The sequence below is a fragment of the Equus przewalskii genome, chromosome 15 (assembly GCF_037783145.1).
Source record: "Equus przewalskii isolate Varuska chromosome 15, EquPr2, whole genome shotgun sequence".
Taxonomy (NCBI): Eukaryota; Metazoa; Chordata; class Mammalia; order Perissodactyla; family Equidae; genus Equus; species Equus przewalskii.
In genome coordinates, this window is record NC_091845.1 from 32,092,411 (window position 1) to 32,112,946 (window position 20,536).

Genomic DNA, 20,536 nt, shown 5'->3' on the forward strand with positions numbered 1-20,536 from the left:
ACATAAATCTGAGTCTACCTGAAAGAACCATGCTAAACACATATTCTTTTTAAATTAACAAACTAATGTTTATTTATTTAGAATTGGTTGAATAGTCACATGGTTCCAAAAGAACTAAAAAGGTATATATAGGGAAAAGTCTTCCTGCCATCCTTATATCAACCTAGTCTCCACCCCTATCCTACTCCCAGGTAACCATGGTTACTAATTCCTTACGTATCCTTCCAGATTTCTTTATGCATAAACAAATAAATAACAAATATAGATTCTTATTTTTCCCTCATTTGCACAAAAGGTAGATTACTATATAAATTATGCTGTATAACTTTTTGTTGTGTTGTTTTGTTGCCTGGCAATATATAACCACTTAAACCTTTTCAATGAAGCAGAATCTCAAAAAGAAACCCCCTTTACTTTATAACTCATTTTATAATCCCCTTATGATCATCCAACAGAGACATATAATACAGCTGCAATTAAAAAATCTTTGGAGTTTAAAAAATCTTATCTGATATTTTTATTATAAAGAATTTATTGAAATATGGAATACCTACACAGTATACAAATCAAAAGTGTACAGCTTGATGAGTCACCACTAAGTGAACATACCACCGTAACTACCACCCAGGTCAAGACACAAAAAACTAACACATCATCTATCTGACTTTTTAATATTTATGGTCTACTAGTATCTAGGAAAGATGTTATAGAAAATTGACAGTGTTGACTTCCTAAACTTCCACTTAGGATACAGTTTAGGGAATTATGTTTCTTACATTCCATTTCAGATGGCTTGACCTTTCTTATTTTTCTTTTAAATTTTTAACTAAATAGTTCATACATACAAAAGTAAACATGAACGCAGAAATAAGAACTAAAGAATTATAAAACAAACATCCATGTACCTAGCACTCAGCTTAAGAAGCCCCCCTGCCCCTCCCATCAGGGCAAGCAGTTGGCTTAATGATTAAGAGTGATGACTCTGGAGCGAGACTGCCTGAGTATGATTACAAGGTTTACACTTATTAGCTGTGAGATTTGGGAAAGTTAAAGTTTCTGCACCCTTATTTATAAGCTCCTTTGTTTATAAATGAGAATACTAATAGTGCCTGCTTCCCAGCAGGTACTCAATTTAATTATGACAATTAAAGCAGGTATTCACTTAACTATGAGAATTAAATAAGTAAATATTGGTAAAGTATTTAAAACATTTTCCAGGGGCCGGCCCCATGGCATAATGGTTGAGTTCAGTGCACTCTGGTTCAGCAGATAGGGGTTCGTAGGTTCAGATCCCAGGCGTGGACCTATACCACCCATTAGCCATGCTAAAGTGGCAACCCACATACAAAATAGAGGAAGACTGGCACGGATGTTAGCTCAGGGCTAACCTTACTCAAGCAAGAAAAGAGGAAGACTGGTAACAGATGTTAGCTCAGAGTGAATCTTCCTCAGCAAAAATAAATAAATAAACAAAATACTTCCTAGCATATATTATGTAAAATTTAGCTATTTTTGTATTCACTCTCTGCCTCCTTCACAAAGAAATATGTTTTCCATTCTATTACTATATATGTAGCATAAACAGATATATGAACAAGTATTGTGATTTTTAAATTTTATATTAACTAGTATCATGGTCTAAGTTTTCCTTCGCAATTTGCTTTTTTCATTCAACATTTCTGAGATTCATCTACAGTGATATATACAGTCATTGTTCACTCCTGTGTAGTATTCTAAGGTGTAAATTAACATAAGTGTTTACATATTAATGTCAATGGACATCTGGATTATTTCCCGTTTTTTGCTATTATGAAAAATGCTACTACAAACATGTTTGAACACGTCTACTGATGGAGTTATAACAAAGTATTTCTAGAGTATATACCCAGGTGAAGAACTGCTGAGCCATTAGGTATACACAAATTTAGCATTATAACAATGTCGAATTGTTTATCAAAATGATTATATTATAGCATTATATGCCTTTATTAGAAAAGAAGAGAGGTCTTAAATCAATGATCTAAGCTTCCAATTTAAGAAACCAGAAAACAGAAGAGGAAATTAAACCCAAAATAGGGAGAAAGAAGGATATAATAAAGATAAGAACAGAAATCCATGAAGCAGAAAACAGAAAAATAAGAGAAAATTCTACTAAAAATAATTGATTCTTTAAGAAGATCAATAAAGTTGATAAACTTCTACCAATGTGATAAAAAAAAGGGAAAAGATACAAATTACCAATGTTAGGAATAAGATAGATGACATCACTAAAGATTCTATAGATATTAAAGGGGCAAGAAAATAATGTTATGATTAATTTTATGCCAATAAATTCAACAACTTGGATAAAATAGACAAATTTCTTGAAAGACACAAAGTACCAAAGTTAAAGAAGAAATAGATAACCTGAAAAGCCCTATATCTATCAAAGAAATTGAATTTATAGTTTAAAACTTTCCACAAAAATACAAAAACAAAATAAAACACAAACAGATCCAGATGCCTTCATTGGTGAATTCTAACAAGTATTTAGAGACTAATCCTTTGTAAACAGAGATGCAAAATTCCTAAATAAAATAGAAGCAAATCAAATCCAGCAATGTATAAAAGGATAATACAGTACAAATAAATGGAGTTTATCCCAGGAATACAAAGGTAGTTTCACATTCAAAAATCACTGTAACTCAGCATATCAACAACAGTGCTGGAGATTTTCTATTACTCTACAGTGTCACCCACATCTGGTATTATCCAACTTTTTAAATGGGTATAAATGGTATCTCAAGGTTTAAGTTTACAGTTCCCTAGATACACTGAACACCTTGTGTTTGTTTATTGGCCATTCTTATTTCTTCTTCTGTGAAATTCTTACTTGGGTCTTTTGACTATTTTTTCTGTTGGGTTGAATTTTTTAATTTGGACAAGTCCAGTCTCTATTCTGGATAGTAATCCTTTGTAAGTGATACGTATCACAAATATTTTCCCCTAGTTTTTTTATTCTTCATTTTTTTCACTCTATTTTAATGAAAGAAATTAATTTTAATGTATTCGAATTTATCAATCTTTCACTTCAATGTGTGCTTTTTGTTAATTACTTATAATATCCTTCCCTATCCCACAGTCTTAAAGACATTCTCTATTTTCTTTTAAGAGGCTAAAAAAAAAAAGACATTTCTTAAGTTAGTACTTCTATAATTTCTTTGGAGAAAGGTAATGAATTGGTGATAATTTTCTTAACTACACACTAAGTACTAGGCACTGTACCTATGCTGCAGGGCTACAAGGCAGTGTAGGCTATTACAGTTGCCTTTAAGAAGATTATAAACGAATTAGGGCCATAATAATTAAAGAGCTAAGAATAATATATAATTAAGGGTTAAGTTTTGTGATAGACTTGATCAAAGTTCAAAGTATTAGGAGAAAGGATAAATTAGTGATAACTGGGGCTATCAGTAAAATTTCATGAAGAAAGCATTAAACCTTCACTTAATAATTCTGATTCAGAATAACAACAAAATCCAAAATTTATCCAAAACACAACCATATTTTTTAAAACCAACAAATAAAAACCACAAAGTCTGAATTAATGCAAAACCTCCTTGTAACAGCAACAGAAAATGGAAAATAGAATAAAATTAACAATGTAAAACATACATAAACATTATATAAATTTTTATTTTGTATGGCTGCATTGCTTAGGGCCATATATAATTCAGATTTACCCAGCCCAACTCTGCAGACAACCAGGAAATTCAAAATCCAAAAGTAAAACAGAAAGTTGACACTGGTGCAACCAGCATATGAAAAATAACTAAATAACAGTTATTAATAAAAATAACTGAGGGCCGGCCCAGTGGTGCAGCAGTTAAGTGTGCACATTCCACTTCGGTGAACCACGGTTCACCAGTTTGGATCCCGGCTGCGGACATGACACTGCTTGGCAAGCCATGCTGTGGCTGGAGTCTTACATATAAAGTAGAGGAAGATAGGCACGGATGTTAGCTCAGGGCCAGTCTCCCTCAGCAAAAAGAGGAAGATTGGCAGCAGATGTTAGCTCAGGGCTAATCTTCCTAAAAAAAAAAAAAAATTTTTAAATTTAAAAATTTAAAAAAAATAAAAATAACTGAAACCAGAAAAAAATAATAGTTGACAGGTTAAGTGAGTTGGATAACAGAATTAACTGGTACTATCAGAGTATTACGTAGTCATAAAAGTGGAGCTATGACATTGAGTCCAGAAAAGAGAAAGAGTATCCTCTTCTAGCAAGTCTTTTTTGTGTATGTGTAAGGAAGATTGTCCCTGAGCTAACATCTCTGCCAATCCTCCTGTATTTTGTATATGGAATGCTGCCACAGCATGGCTTCACAAGCAGGGTGTAGGTCCGCACCCAGGATCCAAACCCTCGAACTCCAGGCTGTCAAAGTAGAGAGTGCAAACTCAACCACTACTCCACCAGGCCGGCCCCCACATTTTTCATTCAAAGTATTAAATCTATACTTCTGGCAATATCAGAAATGGTATTTAAATGAGTTTATTCCAGAATTAAAAATGACTGACCAAAAAAAATACACCTTAAAAGGATGCACACAAGCACAATCTTTTAATATGCCAAGAGAGAAACAATGTTTGGTTTTTTTTTTGAGGAAGATTAGCCCTGAGCTAACATGTGCCACCAATCCTCCTCTTTTTGCTGAGGAAGACTGGTCCTGTTCTAACATCCGTGCCCATCTTCCTACTTTATATGTGGGACACCTGCCACAGAATGGCTTGCCAAGCGGTGCCATGTCTGCACCCAGGATCCGAACCGGTGAACTCTGGGCTGCCAAAGTAAAACGTACAAACTTAACTGTTGTGCCACCGGGCCGGCCCCAAAACCATCTTGAAAATAAGAAATCATACTTTGGAAACTTAAAATCTTGTCTACTCACTTTACCTATGAATCCAATTTTCATCACTTTTCAATCACCCTATTATGAATATATCCAGCATATTAAAGCAGATGAGTGTTTCATAACCCACTAGAGAACCTACCAGTTTAGTGATTAGGGTTATCTAGACGGATTAAGGGAAGGCATAGCTTTCCCTAAAGTTGCAAATCCAAGATTCTTACCCCTAAGGTTTGTGCCTTGGTTCCATAAAGGTTCTTGCCCTATTGCCCCATCAACTCTTGTACCTCCAACAGCCTTCCTGAAACAGAACCTGACTCAGGTTCACCTCTATCATTTAAACTATCTGATCAATCCAGTAGTAGGGCTCCTCAACATACAACTGCCTCTTGACTATCCCTCTGGGCTTATGCCTTTTTATGCAGACTTTTATATACCAAGAACACCTGTTATTTTCTACCTGAAATCTTCAGAGTCCAATACAAGTTCCCCTTCCTAGATAAACAAGCCTTCCCTACCTTAATCACATGGAGCTTTAAATTCCACTTAGAACTTCTTTCCTAATTGTTTATGGGGGGAAGCTTTGCCTCCCAGTTAAACTATAAGCTCCTTGAGGACTGAAGTAACACTCAACAGAGTTATGCACCACACAACAACATTTTGGTCAACAATGGACCACATAAACAACAGTGGTCCCATTATACTAGCACCATACAGCATAGGTATGTAGTAGGCTATACCTAGGTTCGTGTAAGTACACTCTATGATGTTTGCACAACTACGAAATCACCTGACAATGCATTTCTCAGAATGTATCCCTGTCATTAAGCAACGTATGACTGTCCCTTCATTATGCCCCATGTTGCCTAATATAGCATATACACTCTTTTCCATGTTTCCTGATTGACTAGATTCTCATCATATAACTTACTCAACTCTTAATTGCCTTCAAGTAAGGTAGGCTAAGTATGCTACCAATTTTTATTGCTTCTAACAGGAAAACTATACAAAGTTGGTACTAGTAGCAAATGGATATTAATTATAAGACTATTTGAACTGTTTTTATTCACAACACTTCTGACACCAAATTCGCGGTGTCTTTTCCAATACTATTTCTCTGACTCTCCGACAAAAGCTGGGTGTCCTACAATTCAATTCAATTTTGACATTATCTACCTGGAGTTAATGTCAGATTCCACAAGTTAAGGGCTCAGTCCCACAAGACTGCTCCCACTTCAGATGGCAGTCAAAAGCCCCAGGTTAATACTTTCAACCAACTGGCTATAAATTCAAGGGGTTCCTAATTTGCACCTCAGGTTCAATAATTCCCTAAAATGACTCACAGAACTCAGGAAAGTGCTTTACTTACTATTACCGGTTTATTATAAAGGATACAACTCAGGAAGAGCCAAATGGAAGAGATGCATAGGGAGAGGTACAGGGGAAGGGGCTCAGAGCTTCCATGGCCCCTCCGGGTGAGGCGCCTTCCCAGTACCTTGAGGTGTACACCAATCTTAAAAGCTCCCCGAATACCAATGTTCAAGAGTTTTTACAGAGCTCTAGCTTCAGCCAGCCCTCGTCCCTTTGCTGGTGATTGGGAGATGGGGCTGAAAGTTCCAACTCTCCAATCACTGGGTCTTTTTGGTGATCAGCCCCATCCTGAAGCTACCTAGGAGGCCCCAAGGCACCAATCATATTATTAGCATACAAAAGACACTCTTATCACTCTGCAGATTCCAAGAGTTTTAGGAATTGTGTGCCAGGAACCTGACACAAAAACCAAATATTTATTTTTTACTGTATCACACTATTTCTTTAAACACACTCAAAAAAATTTCAAGATATCAAAGAATTTACTTAGTTTAGGAAACTGATACTAAAAGGAGAAAACTTTTTTAACAATGAAAAAGTACACTTCTGGAAAATAAGCATACAGGTCTTACTTACCATGCAAACGCACGAACTGAAACAATAAAGAAAAATTATAATAGGCCCAAGTTATTGAGTACTCATTCGGTGCCAGGCATTCTGCTAACCACTTTACATAAATTTTCATTAAATTTCTACAACAAGCCTATGAGATGAATCCCAATATTAGCCTCCTTTTACAGATGAAGAAAACTGAGGCACAGAGACTCCCCAAGGTCACACATCTGGCAAGCAGTGGAACGAGGATCCCGACGCAGGTAGACCAACTCTGGAACCTTTAACCTTTAGCCACGCTGCCTCCCCTCGGCCCGCTGCCAGCAGTGCTCAATCCAAAGATTTGACAGCAGCTCTATTGTCCCCTGCCCAATTCTGCTGGGTTTAATAACTTTTGGGTTTGCATTTCCCAGAATACATCATTCTCTTTCAAGCTTTTCTGCCTTAAACACACACTGTTCCCTTGGGCTGGAATGCTCTGCTCTTTTTTATCCAGCTAGCAAAGCGCCACTCATTCTTCAAACAGCAGCCTAAAAACAACTTTCTCTGTGAAGCCCTCTTCATTCCTTCCACATTGTCTGACCCTAATCCTGGGGGAAGGAATACACCACTCCTGTAGCTCCCTGGAAACAATGATGCAGAGATACTTCTATTATTGGACTTACTTGTATTATAATTCTATTTTTCAGTACTACCTACTGGCGAGTACACTACACTGCAAGCATGAGGCACTCAGATACTTGTTAAAGAGCATGGTCCCAGTTCAAATTCAACTATAATTTAAATGAGTACTTTCTTCTAGTCAAGACAACATCATTGCCCGTGGCCAAGTGGTTAAGTTCGCGTGCTCTGCTTTGGCAACCCAGGGTTTCACCGGTTCGGATCCTGGGTGCAGACATGGCACCGCTCATCAGGCCACGCTGAGGCAGCGTCCCACATGCCACAACTAGAGCGACCCACAACTAAAAATATACAACTATGTACCGGGGGGCTTTGGGGAGAAAAAGGAAAAATAAAATCTTAAAAAAAAAACAAAGACAGCATCATTCATTCCAACAATATTTTACCACCCTCTGTGGGCCTGCATACTCGGAAGATTCACTGGTGAGTAAAATTACCATCTTAAGTTTCCCAGGTTCAGACTGGGACTTTTAAACCATATCTTTCCAACCATTTCTCAACTGCTATGTTAAGACTTTGGCACTACAACTTTCAATAATACCAAAACTGTGCCTATTAACAAATATTTCAAAATTGGAAACACTCCATCTATTAAATTTGTTAAAAGTCTAACCAAGAGTAAGACATTTAGGCTAAGGAAGTAAGGATAAAAATTAAACTACACAGTACTTTAAAAGCTGTTCTGCTAATCCTACCCACATCTGAACACTCAGTCTACACTCTTTCACTTCCTACACCCTAATGTGCTTTCACTAAGCTATTACTCCATCTAACATGCCTCTTTTTATAAGAGCTTTTCTGAGATATAATTCACATACTATGTAATTTGCCAATTTAAAGTGTACAATTCAAAGTTGTTCGACCGTCACCACAATCAACTTTATAACATTTTTATCACCCCCAAAACAAACCCATACCCATTTAGCAGTCACTCCCTGTATTAGTCAGGGTTTTTCAGAGAAACAGAATCAATAGGATGGGTAAATATACAGAGAGAGAGTTTTATTTTAAGGAATTGGCTCATGTGACTGTAGGGACTGTCAAGTCTAAAATCTGCAGGGCAGGCCACCAAGCAAGAGACACAAGGAAGAGCGGCTGTTGCAGTCTTGAGTAGGATGGCTCTCTGAAGGCAGAATTCCTTCCCAGGGGAACCTCAGTCTTTTCTCTTAAGGTCTTCAACCAACTGGAGAAGGCCCACTCACATTCTGGAGGGTAATCTACTTTACTCAAAGTCTACTGATTTAAACATTAACCACTTTTTAAAAATACCTTCACACCAACATCTAGACTGGTATTTGACCAAAAACTGGATACCATGGCTTAGCCAAGTTGACATAAAATTAACCATCACACTACCTGTTACTCCCAGCCCCTGGCAACCACTAATCTACTTTCTCTCTATGGATTTGCCTATCCTACACATTTCATATAAACAGAGTTATACAGTATGTGGCCTTTTATGTCTGGCTTCTTTCATTTAGCATAGTGTGTTCAAGGTTCATCCATGTTGTAGCATGTATCAGTATTTCATTCCTTTTTATTGACGAATAATATTCCATGTTATACTACATTTTATTTATTCATTCATCAGTTGATGGACACTTGGATTCTTTCTACTTTTTTTTGACTATTATGAATAATGATGCTATGAAGATTCATACAAGTTTTTGTGTGGACATATATTTTCATTTTTCTTGGGTATACACCTAGGAGTAGAATTGCTGGGTTATAAGGTAACTCTATAACATTGCTTTTTACTATGCAATTTTTTTATAAAATTCAAAACTATAAATTTTGTTTATTCTACAAGCATAACTACCATAGCTATACTGGTAACACACAGCATGATCTTATTTTCTGTCCCTGGATTTTTGAAATGGAAAGAAATTTATGACTAGCATCAAATAATATAGTTGGTATTTCTACAGTTAAACAGTTAAAAAAACAAACATAGTCATTTTTTCTAAATCAGATTTACTTATGAGGGTTATATATACATTCCGTTTAAAACACAATCTCTAAACATATTAAACTTAGAAATTATCCAATAAAAGAAAAAAGAACCTTTTTTAGTATATTATAGTATCTGAACAGTGATACTCCAATATCCTTACACGTAAAAAGTTGTTTTTATTCAACCTGTAAAATGTTAAGTGATGAATAAATACCGCTTGAGGAACTGATCTTCAGTTAAAACCCTAAACTGATGTTCAACATCACCAATCATCAAGGAAATGCAAATCAAAACTACAATGAGAACATCACCTTACACCCTTTAGAACAGCTAGAATCACCAAGACAAAAAATAACAAATGTTGGAGAGGACGTGGAGAAAAGGGAATCCACATACACTGCTGGTGGGAATGCAAACTGGTATAGTCACCATGGAAAATAGTATGGAGATTTCTTGAAAAATTAAAAATAGAAATACCATATGACCCAGCTATTCTACTACTGGATATTTACCCAAAGAACTTGAAATCAACAATTCAAGGGGCCCCCGTGGCCGAGTGGTTAAGTTCATGCACTCCACTGCAGTGGCCCAGGGTTTCACGGGTTTGAATCGGGGGGACACAGACATGGCACTGCTCGTAAGGCCATGTTGAGGTGGCATCCCAAATGCCACAACTAGAAGGACTTGCAACTAAGATACACAACTATGTACCGGGGGGATTTGGGGAGATAAAGCAGAAAAAAGAAAAAATTCAAAGAGTCTTATGCACCCCTATGTTCACTGCGGCATTATTCACAATAGCCAAGATGTGGAAGCAACCCAAGTGTCCATCGACTGATAACAGACAAAGAAGATATGGCATATTTATGAAATGGAATACTACTCAGGCACAAAAAAACCCAAAATCATGCCATCTGCAATAAAATGGATGGAACCTGAGAGTATTATGTCAAGCGAGATAAGTCAGACAAAGAAAGACAAACACCGTATTTCACTCATATGTGGAAGATAAACAAATACATGGACAAAGAGAACAAATCAGTGGTTACCAAGGGGAAGGGGGATAGGTCAGTGGGCATAATGGGTAAAAGGGCACATATACATGGTAACGGACAAATAATAATGTACAACTGAAATTTCACAATGTTATAAACTATTATGACTTCAATTAAAAAAATGCAAAAAAACTCTAAACTGATTTACAGCCAAAATATCTAAGAGTTAATAGATAAGAAAGTTTTTATTTCAGTGTATTTTGTGTGTGTGTGTGTGAGGAAGACTGGCCCTGAGCTAACATCTGTTGCCAATCTCCCTCTTTTTGCTTGAGGAAGACTGTCGTGGAGCTAACATCTGTGCCCATCTTCCTCCATTTTTTACATGGGATGCCACTACAGCATGGCTTGATGAGTAGCGCGAGGTCTGCACCCAGGATCCAAACTCACGAACCTCAGGCCGCTGCAGCAGAGCAGGTGAACTTAACTACTCTACCACTAGGCTGGCCCCATGTATTTTTTTCTTTTGATTATCGCTAACAGTGTGGTGATGAGATTAATAACGACTAAGAGTTCTTAGGTAGCAAGCAATAGAGTATTCAAGAGTGTGCATTCTGCAGTCAGATGACTGGGGTTTGAATCCTGACTCCACCACTATCTGTGTCACCCTAAACAAATCATTTTCACCTCTCTGAACCTCAGCTTTCTCATCTGTAAACTCAGAATAATAGTACTACCCTACTTCAAAAGCTTGTTGTGAGGATTAAATGAGATTATGCACATAAAATCCTGAGCATACTACCTGGTAAGTGCTCAATAAATGGTAACTATTAATTTTACAGCAGTTTGGATGCTGGTCAGAACTTAGAGGATATTAACACATTCCAGATAAGCTTACTACAATTCACTTGATGTCATCAGCTAAAAGCACATTTTAAATTAAGATCCAATAACTTATGGAAAAAAGTAAAAACAAAAAACTATGTCTCTTTGTCTACATACCCAAGAAGGTTAACGGACAGAAAAAGTCCAGAAAATTACATACCAAACTAATAACAGTTACTTCTGGAATGGGGAAGAGGATGGGAGGTGCCCAAGTGAAGGAGGACATATATATACTCTATATATTTCCCTACTGCTTGAATTTTTATGAGAATCTATTCCTATTATTTGTATAAGGAAAAAACAAGAAAAGAAATAACAGCTTGAAAGTCCATACTGCACACTCATTTCTACTTGGCTCAGCTAGAACAAGTCAGTAGTTATAAATGTAGATAAAATTATAAGCCTGAAAGTACTGATAAACATTAAGACAAATAAATAAGAAAACATAGTTTCATATGCCTTTAAATTAAAATCCAACCCAAACTGTATACCTGACAAAGGTTACAGTACTAATCACCAAAAACTTTGAGGTTTTCAAGTGCCTAAACTTTACTTTTTTTCTCTACATCTATTAGCTAGTCTCTTTAAAGGATAAAAAATTTACATAGCAAACAAGTTTTTCCAAGGCTGTTTCATTTATTTGCATAAACACCCAAATCCAAATCAGTTGCCTGAATACAAGCCTCAGAAAAAATATATTTATTGCTAGAAGTAGTAGAGGTATGTCTAAAAAATGCTAGCTGACTCAGAAATAATTAACTCAAGTTCTCTCGGTCTTTGAAAGTCTGTCATACGACAAGCATTTTAGTTATGCATCCAGAAAACAACAGCTTAGATTACCTTTCAAGAGAGCAAAAGACAGATTTTCATTACAACAATTGTTCAGTCCATAATCAGATAGTTCAGAATAAATGTCTAGCAGTTGGCTTTTATTTCAGGGGGTGAAAATCTAGATTCTGTTTCTAACTCGCATAGGTACTAATAGATGACCTTGCACAAATAACCTCTAAACATCAAACTCTTTTTGGATAAAAGCAGTCTGTACCTGCTCTACCTACCTCCTAGGAGTGTTATATAGATCAAGGGAAATAAGAAAGTACTCTGAATATTATAAACTCTTAAAACAGAAGTATTACTTTGCATGAGAATGGATACATATGTAATAGCTCAAAATTAATACCACCAACCACAAAATTATCTATGATGCCAAAACACTTAGCAAAGTGTCTTGCACACTGTAGACTCTCAATAAGTAATGATTTATACAAACACTACCTATTGGTAATTAAGTCCAAGATTCCAAATTGAGAACTAACTCAAATGACCTTCTACCTTTTGACCCTCCTCAGGTTAGCAGAAATACAGACTGCTCCATTGTTCACATTTCACGCATTCAAACATTTATGTAGTTCTTGTTCTCAAGAGCTCACATCTGGCAGGGCAATAGTACACTTGCATCATAGTTATTTCGTTGTCTGTGTCCCATAATGAAATTATATACAAAGTTCTACGGCAGTATAGAGGAAGAAGCAATTAATTCTTCAATTAGTAGGAGTCAGGGAAGGTTTCGCTTTGGAACTGGGCCTCAAGAGATGAAGGGGAAAGGTCATTCTGGAAGACAAACAGCAAAAAAGGCACTTGTTCTAGGAACAGCAAGCACTGTCACACAGCTACTGCACAAAGTTTGGGGCAAAGGAAAAAAAGAGCAATAGAAGACGGAGCTGGAAAAAAAACGAAATGACAGATTTTGAAGGAGTTGTATATCGTGCGAAAAATTAATGGTGCAAGAACCAAGATTTTTGAGCAGAGGTATGAACTGTTCATTTACCTGTAGTGGCAGTGAGAGAAGCATGGGCAGGATAGAGTCCTTAGAATACTTCCGCAGCTAACAAATGCCATCATTTTTCTTGATTCAAGTAACTGATACACAGAAAGAACTTATCTCACAATCTTTTCACTTAAAACTCTAAATGACAGACACCCTCTTCTCTATTTATCAAAGAAAATAGATAATAAGCTCTAACATAAACACCACTTGAGAAGACCAAATAAGAGCCTGAAAAGGTAAAGAGTAAATTTAATCTAAGGAGTAAAGTAAAATAACTAAGTAGGAAAAAAATGTTTTAATTGCATACAACATCCATATTTTTAACGATTTGAAATAATAGATAAAATATTTCATTAATGTTCCACTACCGTGAAAAGTAACACAGAAGGAAATGAGTGCATTTTGGATATACAACCTGGCCTTCTAAACATGTTTACATGAATGTGACTTAAACATAACATGTGCCAAATACATGACTTTCTCACAGAAACCAGCACCTCTTAATGACCTTTTTACTTGTCAATAAAAAAATTAGGTAAACAAATAAACAAAATCAACGAATGTATGATCTGTCATTCTCCCAAAAGGTGAGGCCAGGATCTTTGCTGTCATGTTTAGATATGGGGAGGAAGAAGGAAGAAACTATCTTGGTTGTCAAATTCTGGAGATTCTTCCTTCGCAATGACTTCCTTGCAATGTTCTTGGAATGTGCTGTATCATTCCTGCTTCTATGCCTTTACTTGAGCAATTCTTCCCACCCAAAACTCCTTCTCCTGAATGACTCTATCTACATTCTGCCCTATTTAAAAAGACCTAAGGTGTAGTTCAAATTGCATCTCATCCATGAAACTGTCTCATCCATGACACCTTCCCTAAAATATCCAGTCCATACAGAACCTCTCTCTTTGCTGAAGTCCTAATAGACAAGTTAACATACTTGTCTTCTTTCACTTTCTGGCACTTAATCATTTTCATTCCTACTGCAAACCTGGTCTATGCCCTTACAAAATGACATCATATCTAAACTGATAGAAAGCCTTGCAATAGCAGAGTAGTTAAGAGCTTGGGTTCCAGACTCTAAAGTCAAGAATCAGAATACCTTGGTTCACATCCCAGGTCTACCATTTATTAGCTATATGAACTTGGGCAAGTTAACCTAATTGAATCTGTCTATGCCTTAATTTCCTCATAGGTTAAGGAAAAATAAGCACCCATCTTAAACATTTATTTAAGGAGTAAATAAGTTAACATGTAAAGCATTTAGAACAGGGCATGGTACATAGTGCCACAAGTGTTAGTTCAGCTGTTACCCATTTCCCCTTGCTCCAGGCCTCTCTGCATATTGCTCTATCACCCTTACAGGGTGGTTTTGTTAAGTCAGTGCTCTGCACAGAACTCTCCCTGGACTTCCATATCCCATGGGTCCATGACCTGAGCTTGGTAATCCAGGCACTCCACAACTCCACACTATCTAGTCAGCTTCAGTTATTCAACATCTGCTTTATACAAAATAAGAAATAGACACATAAGGCATAAATCCTCTCTTCCAGGGTCTGATAGATAATTACAAAAACAAGGCACAAACATAAAAACATCACAGAGAATAGATGTTCACCCATAGCTACTCTGCAAAAGAACTCTCCAATCCAACACAGTTTCCTCAGTGTTTGGAAGATGCCAAATTCATTCAAAATTATCTGCTTTTGTCTGTTTTACGCCACTCTCAATCCTTTAAAACACACAAACAACTCCAAAAAGCACTGTTACTTAACTCGTATCTATACACCCCCATTTTAAAGTCTAATTCAAACACCATCACTCTCTTGCCATTTAAACTTATATAATCCTATCTCACGTCAATCAACTGCTCTCAAGTTGTAGAGTCACACTCTCTATCCAAAATATAAGCTCCTAGAAAGAAGGAACAACAATTTCTTACTAGTTCTTGTCATTTCCTCTCCCCTCAACACTAGGCCCTCCATTAAAACAGATCATGATAGAAGAGGTGCTCAAAAACATGCATTGAATTTAAGCAAAAAAGCGAAACTGGAAATAGGCAATTACTGCTCCTACTACTAAGTAAACTACAGTGAGACTGGAAATAACACTACCATGTCAAGCACTAGAGTACACCTGTCCACAAAGCCTCAGTCAAATAGGATCATCCAAACCAGAAGGAGGCAGTCAACTCACTCTGCCTTCTATGTAACCACCATATGGCAGATTTGCTTGTTCAGTGGCACCGTAAGTCAACAGAAAGATTAACAACCATTCTATTATCTGCCATCTAATTTAAAGAGCTTGACCTCCAAAAAGGAGTGAAGGACGAAACACAGGGCCAGCATCCAACCAGCACAATATCCAGCTGCTACGTCCCTGAGTAGATGATCTGGGAAAGCTTATTAAATTCCACTTTGTGGCAAATCTGTCACCCTCCAACATGCAGGTTTTAAGTACCATAACACATTCCATGAACTTAGCACTAAAAGGTATTACCTAGATTTCCATGTACTGACATTTTGCAAATTTTCTACAATAAACATGTGTTGATTGAATAATCAGGAAGTTTCAAGTGTTTATTATTTCTTTCAGCTTTTAATGGGCTTCCAATAATGACCAATGCAGAATGCAACAATCACAAAGTGAAAGTCAACCAAAGAGCATACTACCCCAATTTTCCACTTCCCAAGTAAAGTGCCAATTTGGACAAAGTTCTCAACTCTGTATGTTTCAATTTAAAACATTACTTCTACATATGACATCGCATGAAAGAAAAAAATTTCCTATTATCTTCCTAAGACTCCACAGCACTATAACAAATTACAAAGAGCTGTTTCCCTCTTCCCCTCAACCCAAACACCCACCTCCCTAAGTACTGAGCCCTTAATAAGGGCCAAGAACAGGGTGCTAAATGATTTACATAATAATCTCGATTCTCAAAACAATAGCAGGTACCATCACTATCCCCAGAAGAGAAAACTGAGGTTTAAAGACGTCTTTTTAAAAAACTTGCCTGAGGTGATGCTTATAGAAGGAGGGGATTCTTGTGTTGTACAAAGGAATTTGCTGGGAATATATAGTAGGCCTGGGGACCTTTGTTACGAGACAATTATAGCAGAAATTCTCAAACTGGAAATTTCACACAGAGAAAACAATTAACGATATTTGGTCAAACTGTGGGTTTTCCTTGGAACTGTGTACCTCACAATATCTGACAGATAATAAATGCTCAATAAAAACCTACTGTCTGTTCAAACCTAAATTTTAAATAATTAATTTCTAAAACAATTTGATCACATGGCAAGATCTGACAGGGCATTTGTTTTAACTAGATTAGGTCGTACGATAATCAATAATTATATCTACACCTAAAGTAATGGCTTCATATCCTGAAGATGGTTTAGCTTGTAATACAGTTGGAAAACAAAAAGTGAAAAGGGTAAAAATAAGCTGTGTATCCTTTAAAGATAAGTTTTTCTAATAACAAATTCCATTCAACATTTTAACAAGTCATCTCAATCTAACATACACAATAAACACTCACTACTGACCTATTCTTAATCATCTCAAAATAACCTATTGTGGGGGTTTTAGTATAGCCATGAAAAGCACTGTTCCTATAATCATTATTTTTCAAATAAGTAAAAGAAAAAATCTAAGTCTCTTTTGAGTACTGAATGAAAGTAAAGAATGTGCATTTGCAGAGTGTGTACTTTAAGCAAACCTGTTATCTGATTAAGCTGGACCTTAATTGTTGCTCAGGGACAAAAAGAGACAAATACATAAAAGCTGGCTGAGTTAAGACACTAGCAGTTAACTGACGTTTGAATTTAATTTCTGGAAAGATGAGTTCTATGAATATTCCCTTTAAATGATTACGGGTAATCTATGAAGTCTTTCAGGTACCTAAACTTTAGTTTCCAGGGAGAAAAAAAAAGGGTCTGACCCAGGTAAAGGATCACCTGGCATTACACAGAAAAATTAACATATTTTCCAGTTCTCATCCCACACACACAGTAGGGTATAGGTATTATGCAAGCACATAGCACTTGGGCAATCTTTTCCTCCTTTCTCTGAAAAATAATTTATTTAATAATTCCTTGATTCAGTAGCAACTGAAGTACTGCCTTCTCTCTTCCTCTTCAGGCTCAGGTTTCTTTCATTTCAAAACACCACTTGACTTAAATTCTTTTTTTAAAAAAGATTTAATTATTTAACTCAGAAAGAGGGAGCAAAAAGTCAGGAGATGAAACCAGAGATATTCTTATTAGTCTTACATAACTCCCTCTAAGTTAGAACTCTGAAATCAGTAGCACAAAGGTGAGCTCTTTAGTATATACTCCCAACACATAAAGAGTTTTAAAATTTGAAAAGGTCTGTCTTTATTTTTTTTCTTATATTTTTAAAATACAAGGACCCACATGTATAGTAAATTAGAGTGCCTAAATAAAAATGCTAAAATGGTCACGCTTAAAATGAAGAGCACTAAAATCATCCTATCACATCTAGGTAATGCAATAATTGATAGAACTGGATATAATATCAGAAAATAAATTAATTTCCTAAATATCACCTCTGTAAGTATGCATTAAGAATTTTTAGTAAATGCTGCAGGGAACATCAAAAAGTGATTTTCAAAAGCAATAGGTATATGTTCTCCCAATATGCAAACAAAACTGAAAATGTAAAGTTAACAGTTGTTCATGCTTAATTAAATCGCCTTTGATAACTGCAAATTACTCCTACACGGGTAAATATGTATCAAATCCTTCAAAAACATAAATTCACACAAAGCATTGTCCTTACTAGAAAGGCCCTGATCTGAACTCAACTAAAAGCTATGTGTTAACTACCTCTCACCACTGAGACACTTGAGCCCCAGTGTAACACTGGCCGCGGATTCCCTGCATTGCTTTGAGAACTGCTGCTTGCTTCATCAAGCGCTGAACTGCGAATTCACCTTTCTAAAAAGACTGAAAGCAAGAAGCCAAGTTTCACTATCTAGTTTTCCCAAAGGAATTAGGGTTTGGGATTTCACTGGGAATGACCAGGTTATCAAGATGCCATCGCCCTCCAGAGGCATTTAATTACAATACCTTCTCTGTTTTCCATTCAACCACCTCAACTAAATTTCCACTAGAATCCAACACACAAAAAGTTGATTCCGTGGCCTTGCTGAAAGTCTCCTGCGCGTGCGAACCCTGGGATCCTGAATACGTTACGCAGAAAGAGCAAAGGGAAAGGAAAAGTAAAGACTGTCAGACAGCGTGGGGACATTACCTTGCCCGTCTTGTGATCAAACCAGACGAGAGCATGGTTCCTTGACAGCACTTTGCAATCGAAAGTAGCATTATTCTGCGCTGGTCGACAGCGGGCCACGGAGCGGCCGATTTTAATGGGCTCGTCCAGGTAGACATGACGCTCCTGAAACGGGTGCGAGTTCGGGCGGCAAGTGAAGATGGCCAAGGCTGACGGCATCGAGGACAGACTGGGGGTGTTTCTCCTATCAAGGGACAAAGAGGAGTTCCACCGGATCCGGACTGCCCTTCACAAGCCTCTACCCCTATCCCCCCCAAAATTTTAAATTAAAACAAACTGTGCATGGTCTAAGCATAACCAGCGAACATCAACAACTCTTCACTTGAGTGGGAAGACAAGCCAGCGCAAGCCCCATTACCTCCTTTAAAACCCAGCAGCTCCCTGATCACAAAAAGTCCCCAACTGGCAGCTTTCAGTCCATCCTCTTCCCTGGGAAGAAAAGGCTCAAACATCGGACAGCTTCGGCCAAGAAAACTCCTGGAAGACAGTTTGGGGACTGGAGGTATCCAAGCAGATGAGTCACAAACCAATTCTTGTGTTTTGTTTGGGATCGCGGCCGCCTTTCCCCCTCGGTGGCGGAAATGTTGCAGCACTGCAGCATGAAGGAAGGGTCGGTTCGGGGCGGCCAGCAAGGTCCTTTCGGGCCGAAAGAAGGTGTAGCCGAGCAGCTCTGGGCAGCCACCGCCCGTCCTCGAGGGCCTCGACAGTGGAAAGGCAGAGGCGAGGGGGTCTACACGGCCAGCCGGACAGTCTGCATGGCCCCTGCGGCGCGGAGGCCGCCCGGGAGGTGGCACGGGGTCCCTGGCCCAGCACGAGCCGAGGCGGCGGTGGCCGGGTTCCTGGGCGCGAGGAGCGGGCACCGGCGGAGGCGCGGGCAGAGGCCGAGTCGGGACTCCCCGGCACCTGGCGGGCGTCCCCGCGACCAGGGCGGGGATCCGGCTCCGCAGGCCGGTGCGGACCGAGCGAGGCGCGACCCCGGGGAGGCTCGGGGGTCTCCGCCCGCAGGAAGTTGGTCCCTGGACGCCTGGGCTCCTGGCTGCTGCTCAGCACACCGGCCGCCTCCCTTCAGGGTCGCCCCCGCGAGGGTCGCATCTCAGGGACAGCAGCCGCAGCTCCCGGAGGACGAGGAGGTGGGGGAGGGAGGCCGGCCCGGAGGTTGGGGGAGAGGCCTGGAGGCCCCGGGCTGGGTCCGCCGCAGCCTCCACCACTCGCGGCCGGTGGGACACGCTCAGGCTGTGCCCGACGAGGCAGGAAACTTTCCGACCTGGTGGGGGAAACATCAAAACAAACGGCCGTCAGGCGCCGGTGCCCGCCCGCCTCAGCCCTCATCTCCCTCAACCCGCCCCCCGCCAGTCCCCGCCAGGGGCCACGACCTCGGTCGACCTCTCCGCGGAGGGGCTGCGGGGATTTGGAGTCCGGACGCCACGACGGGTCCAGCCTCCCTCGCCGCCGCGCCGCCGCCTCAGCTTACCTTGCCAGCGCCGGCCGCCATAGTGACTCTGACTGAAACCTACCCGGTGCACCGCCACGGGAACGCGCACCCTTCAAGGGCCCTCCTACCCCCTCTCCCGCGCCGTAGTCCGGGGACATCACGTGATCGACGCCGCGGAAGCCATGATAGTCGAGGGCAGAAAAGAGGGCAAGGGAATTTTTAACAAGCCTCCGGGCGCCATCTTAGTTAAGGGCCGAAAGCTTCAAACCATGAGGCAACGTTTACCACCATTTTGGTTAATGGCAAGAAAAAATTTGACCTGTTGAAGGTTTTCTGAATAAAACGTACTAACTTCCTACTTTACCATCTTGGTTAGAAATCACCAACGTTTACTAAGTTTTATTCACTATAATTCTCGTTGAAAGTGGCGACGGGCAAAAAGAACAGGGCCATCCAAAGGAGATGTTCATTAGCAGCCATCTTAGCTGTGGGCAACACTGTCCCTCACAGCCGCCTTAGGTGTGAACAACCATATACCCACAAGTCTCAGGATTTGTGAATCTAAGATGAGAAGGTCCATCCTCCTCCTGCTCAAGTGTCCTCTGTGTATCCGAGCTAGAGGAAAACTCTTTCTTA

The 20,536-nt window shown here is 39.0% G+C and overlaps 1 protein-coding gene across 46 annotated transcripts in view; it reads right to left on the reverse strand.

Moving 5' to 3' along the window:
* Positions 1 to 20,022, reverse strand: part of SLMAP (sarcolemma associated protein) — a 158,682-nt gene extending 138,660 nt beyond the window's left edge. For 26 of the 46 annotated variants that reach the window (XM_070574857.1, XM_070574858.1, XM_070574842.1 and 23 more), the window contains exons 1-3: positions 19,940 to 20,022; positions 18,827 to 19,732; positions 18,430 to 18,652 (exon numbers count right to left, since the gene is read on the reverse strand). In XM_070574857.1, the coding sequence (XP_070430958.1) occupies positions 18,430 to 18,627 (198 nt within the window). In that variant the 5' untranslated portion in view covers positions 18,628 to 18,652; positions 18,827 to 19,732; positions 19,940 to 20,022. Of the gene's footprint in view, positions 1 to 18,429; positions 18,772 to 18,826; positions 19,733 to 19,939 lie in introns of those variants that run through there. The other 20 variants (XM_070574827.1, XM_070574829.1, XM_070574831.1 and 17 more) reach the window with 2 other exon arrangements.
* Between the last annotated feature and the right edge of the window lie 514 nt (positions 20,023 to 20,536).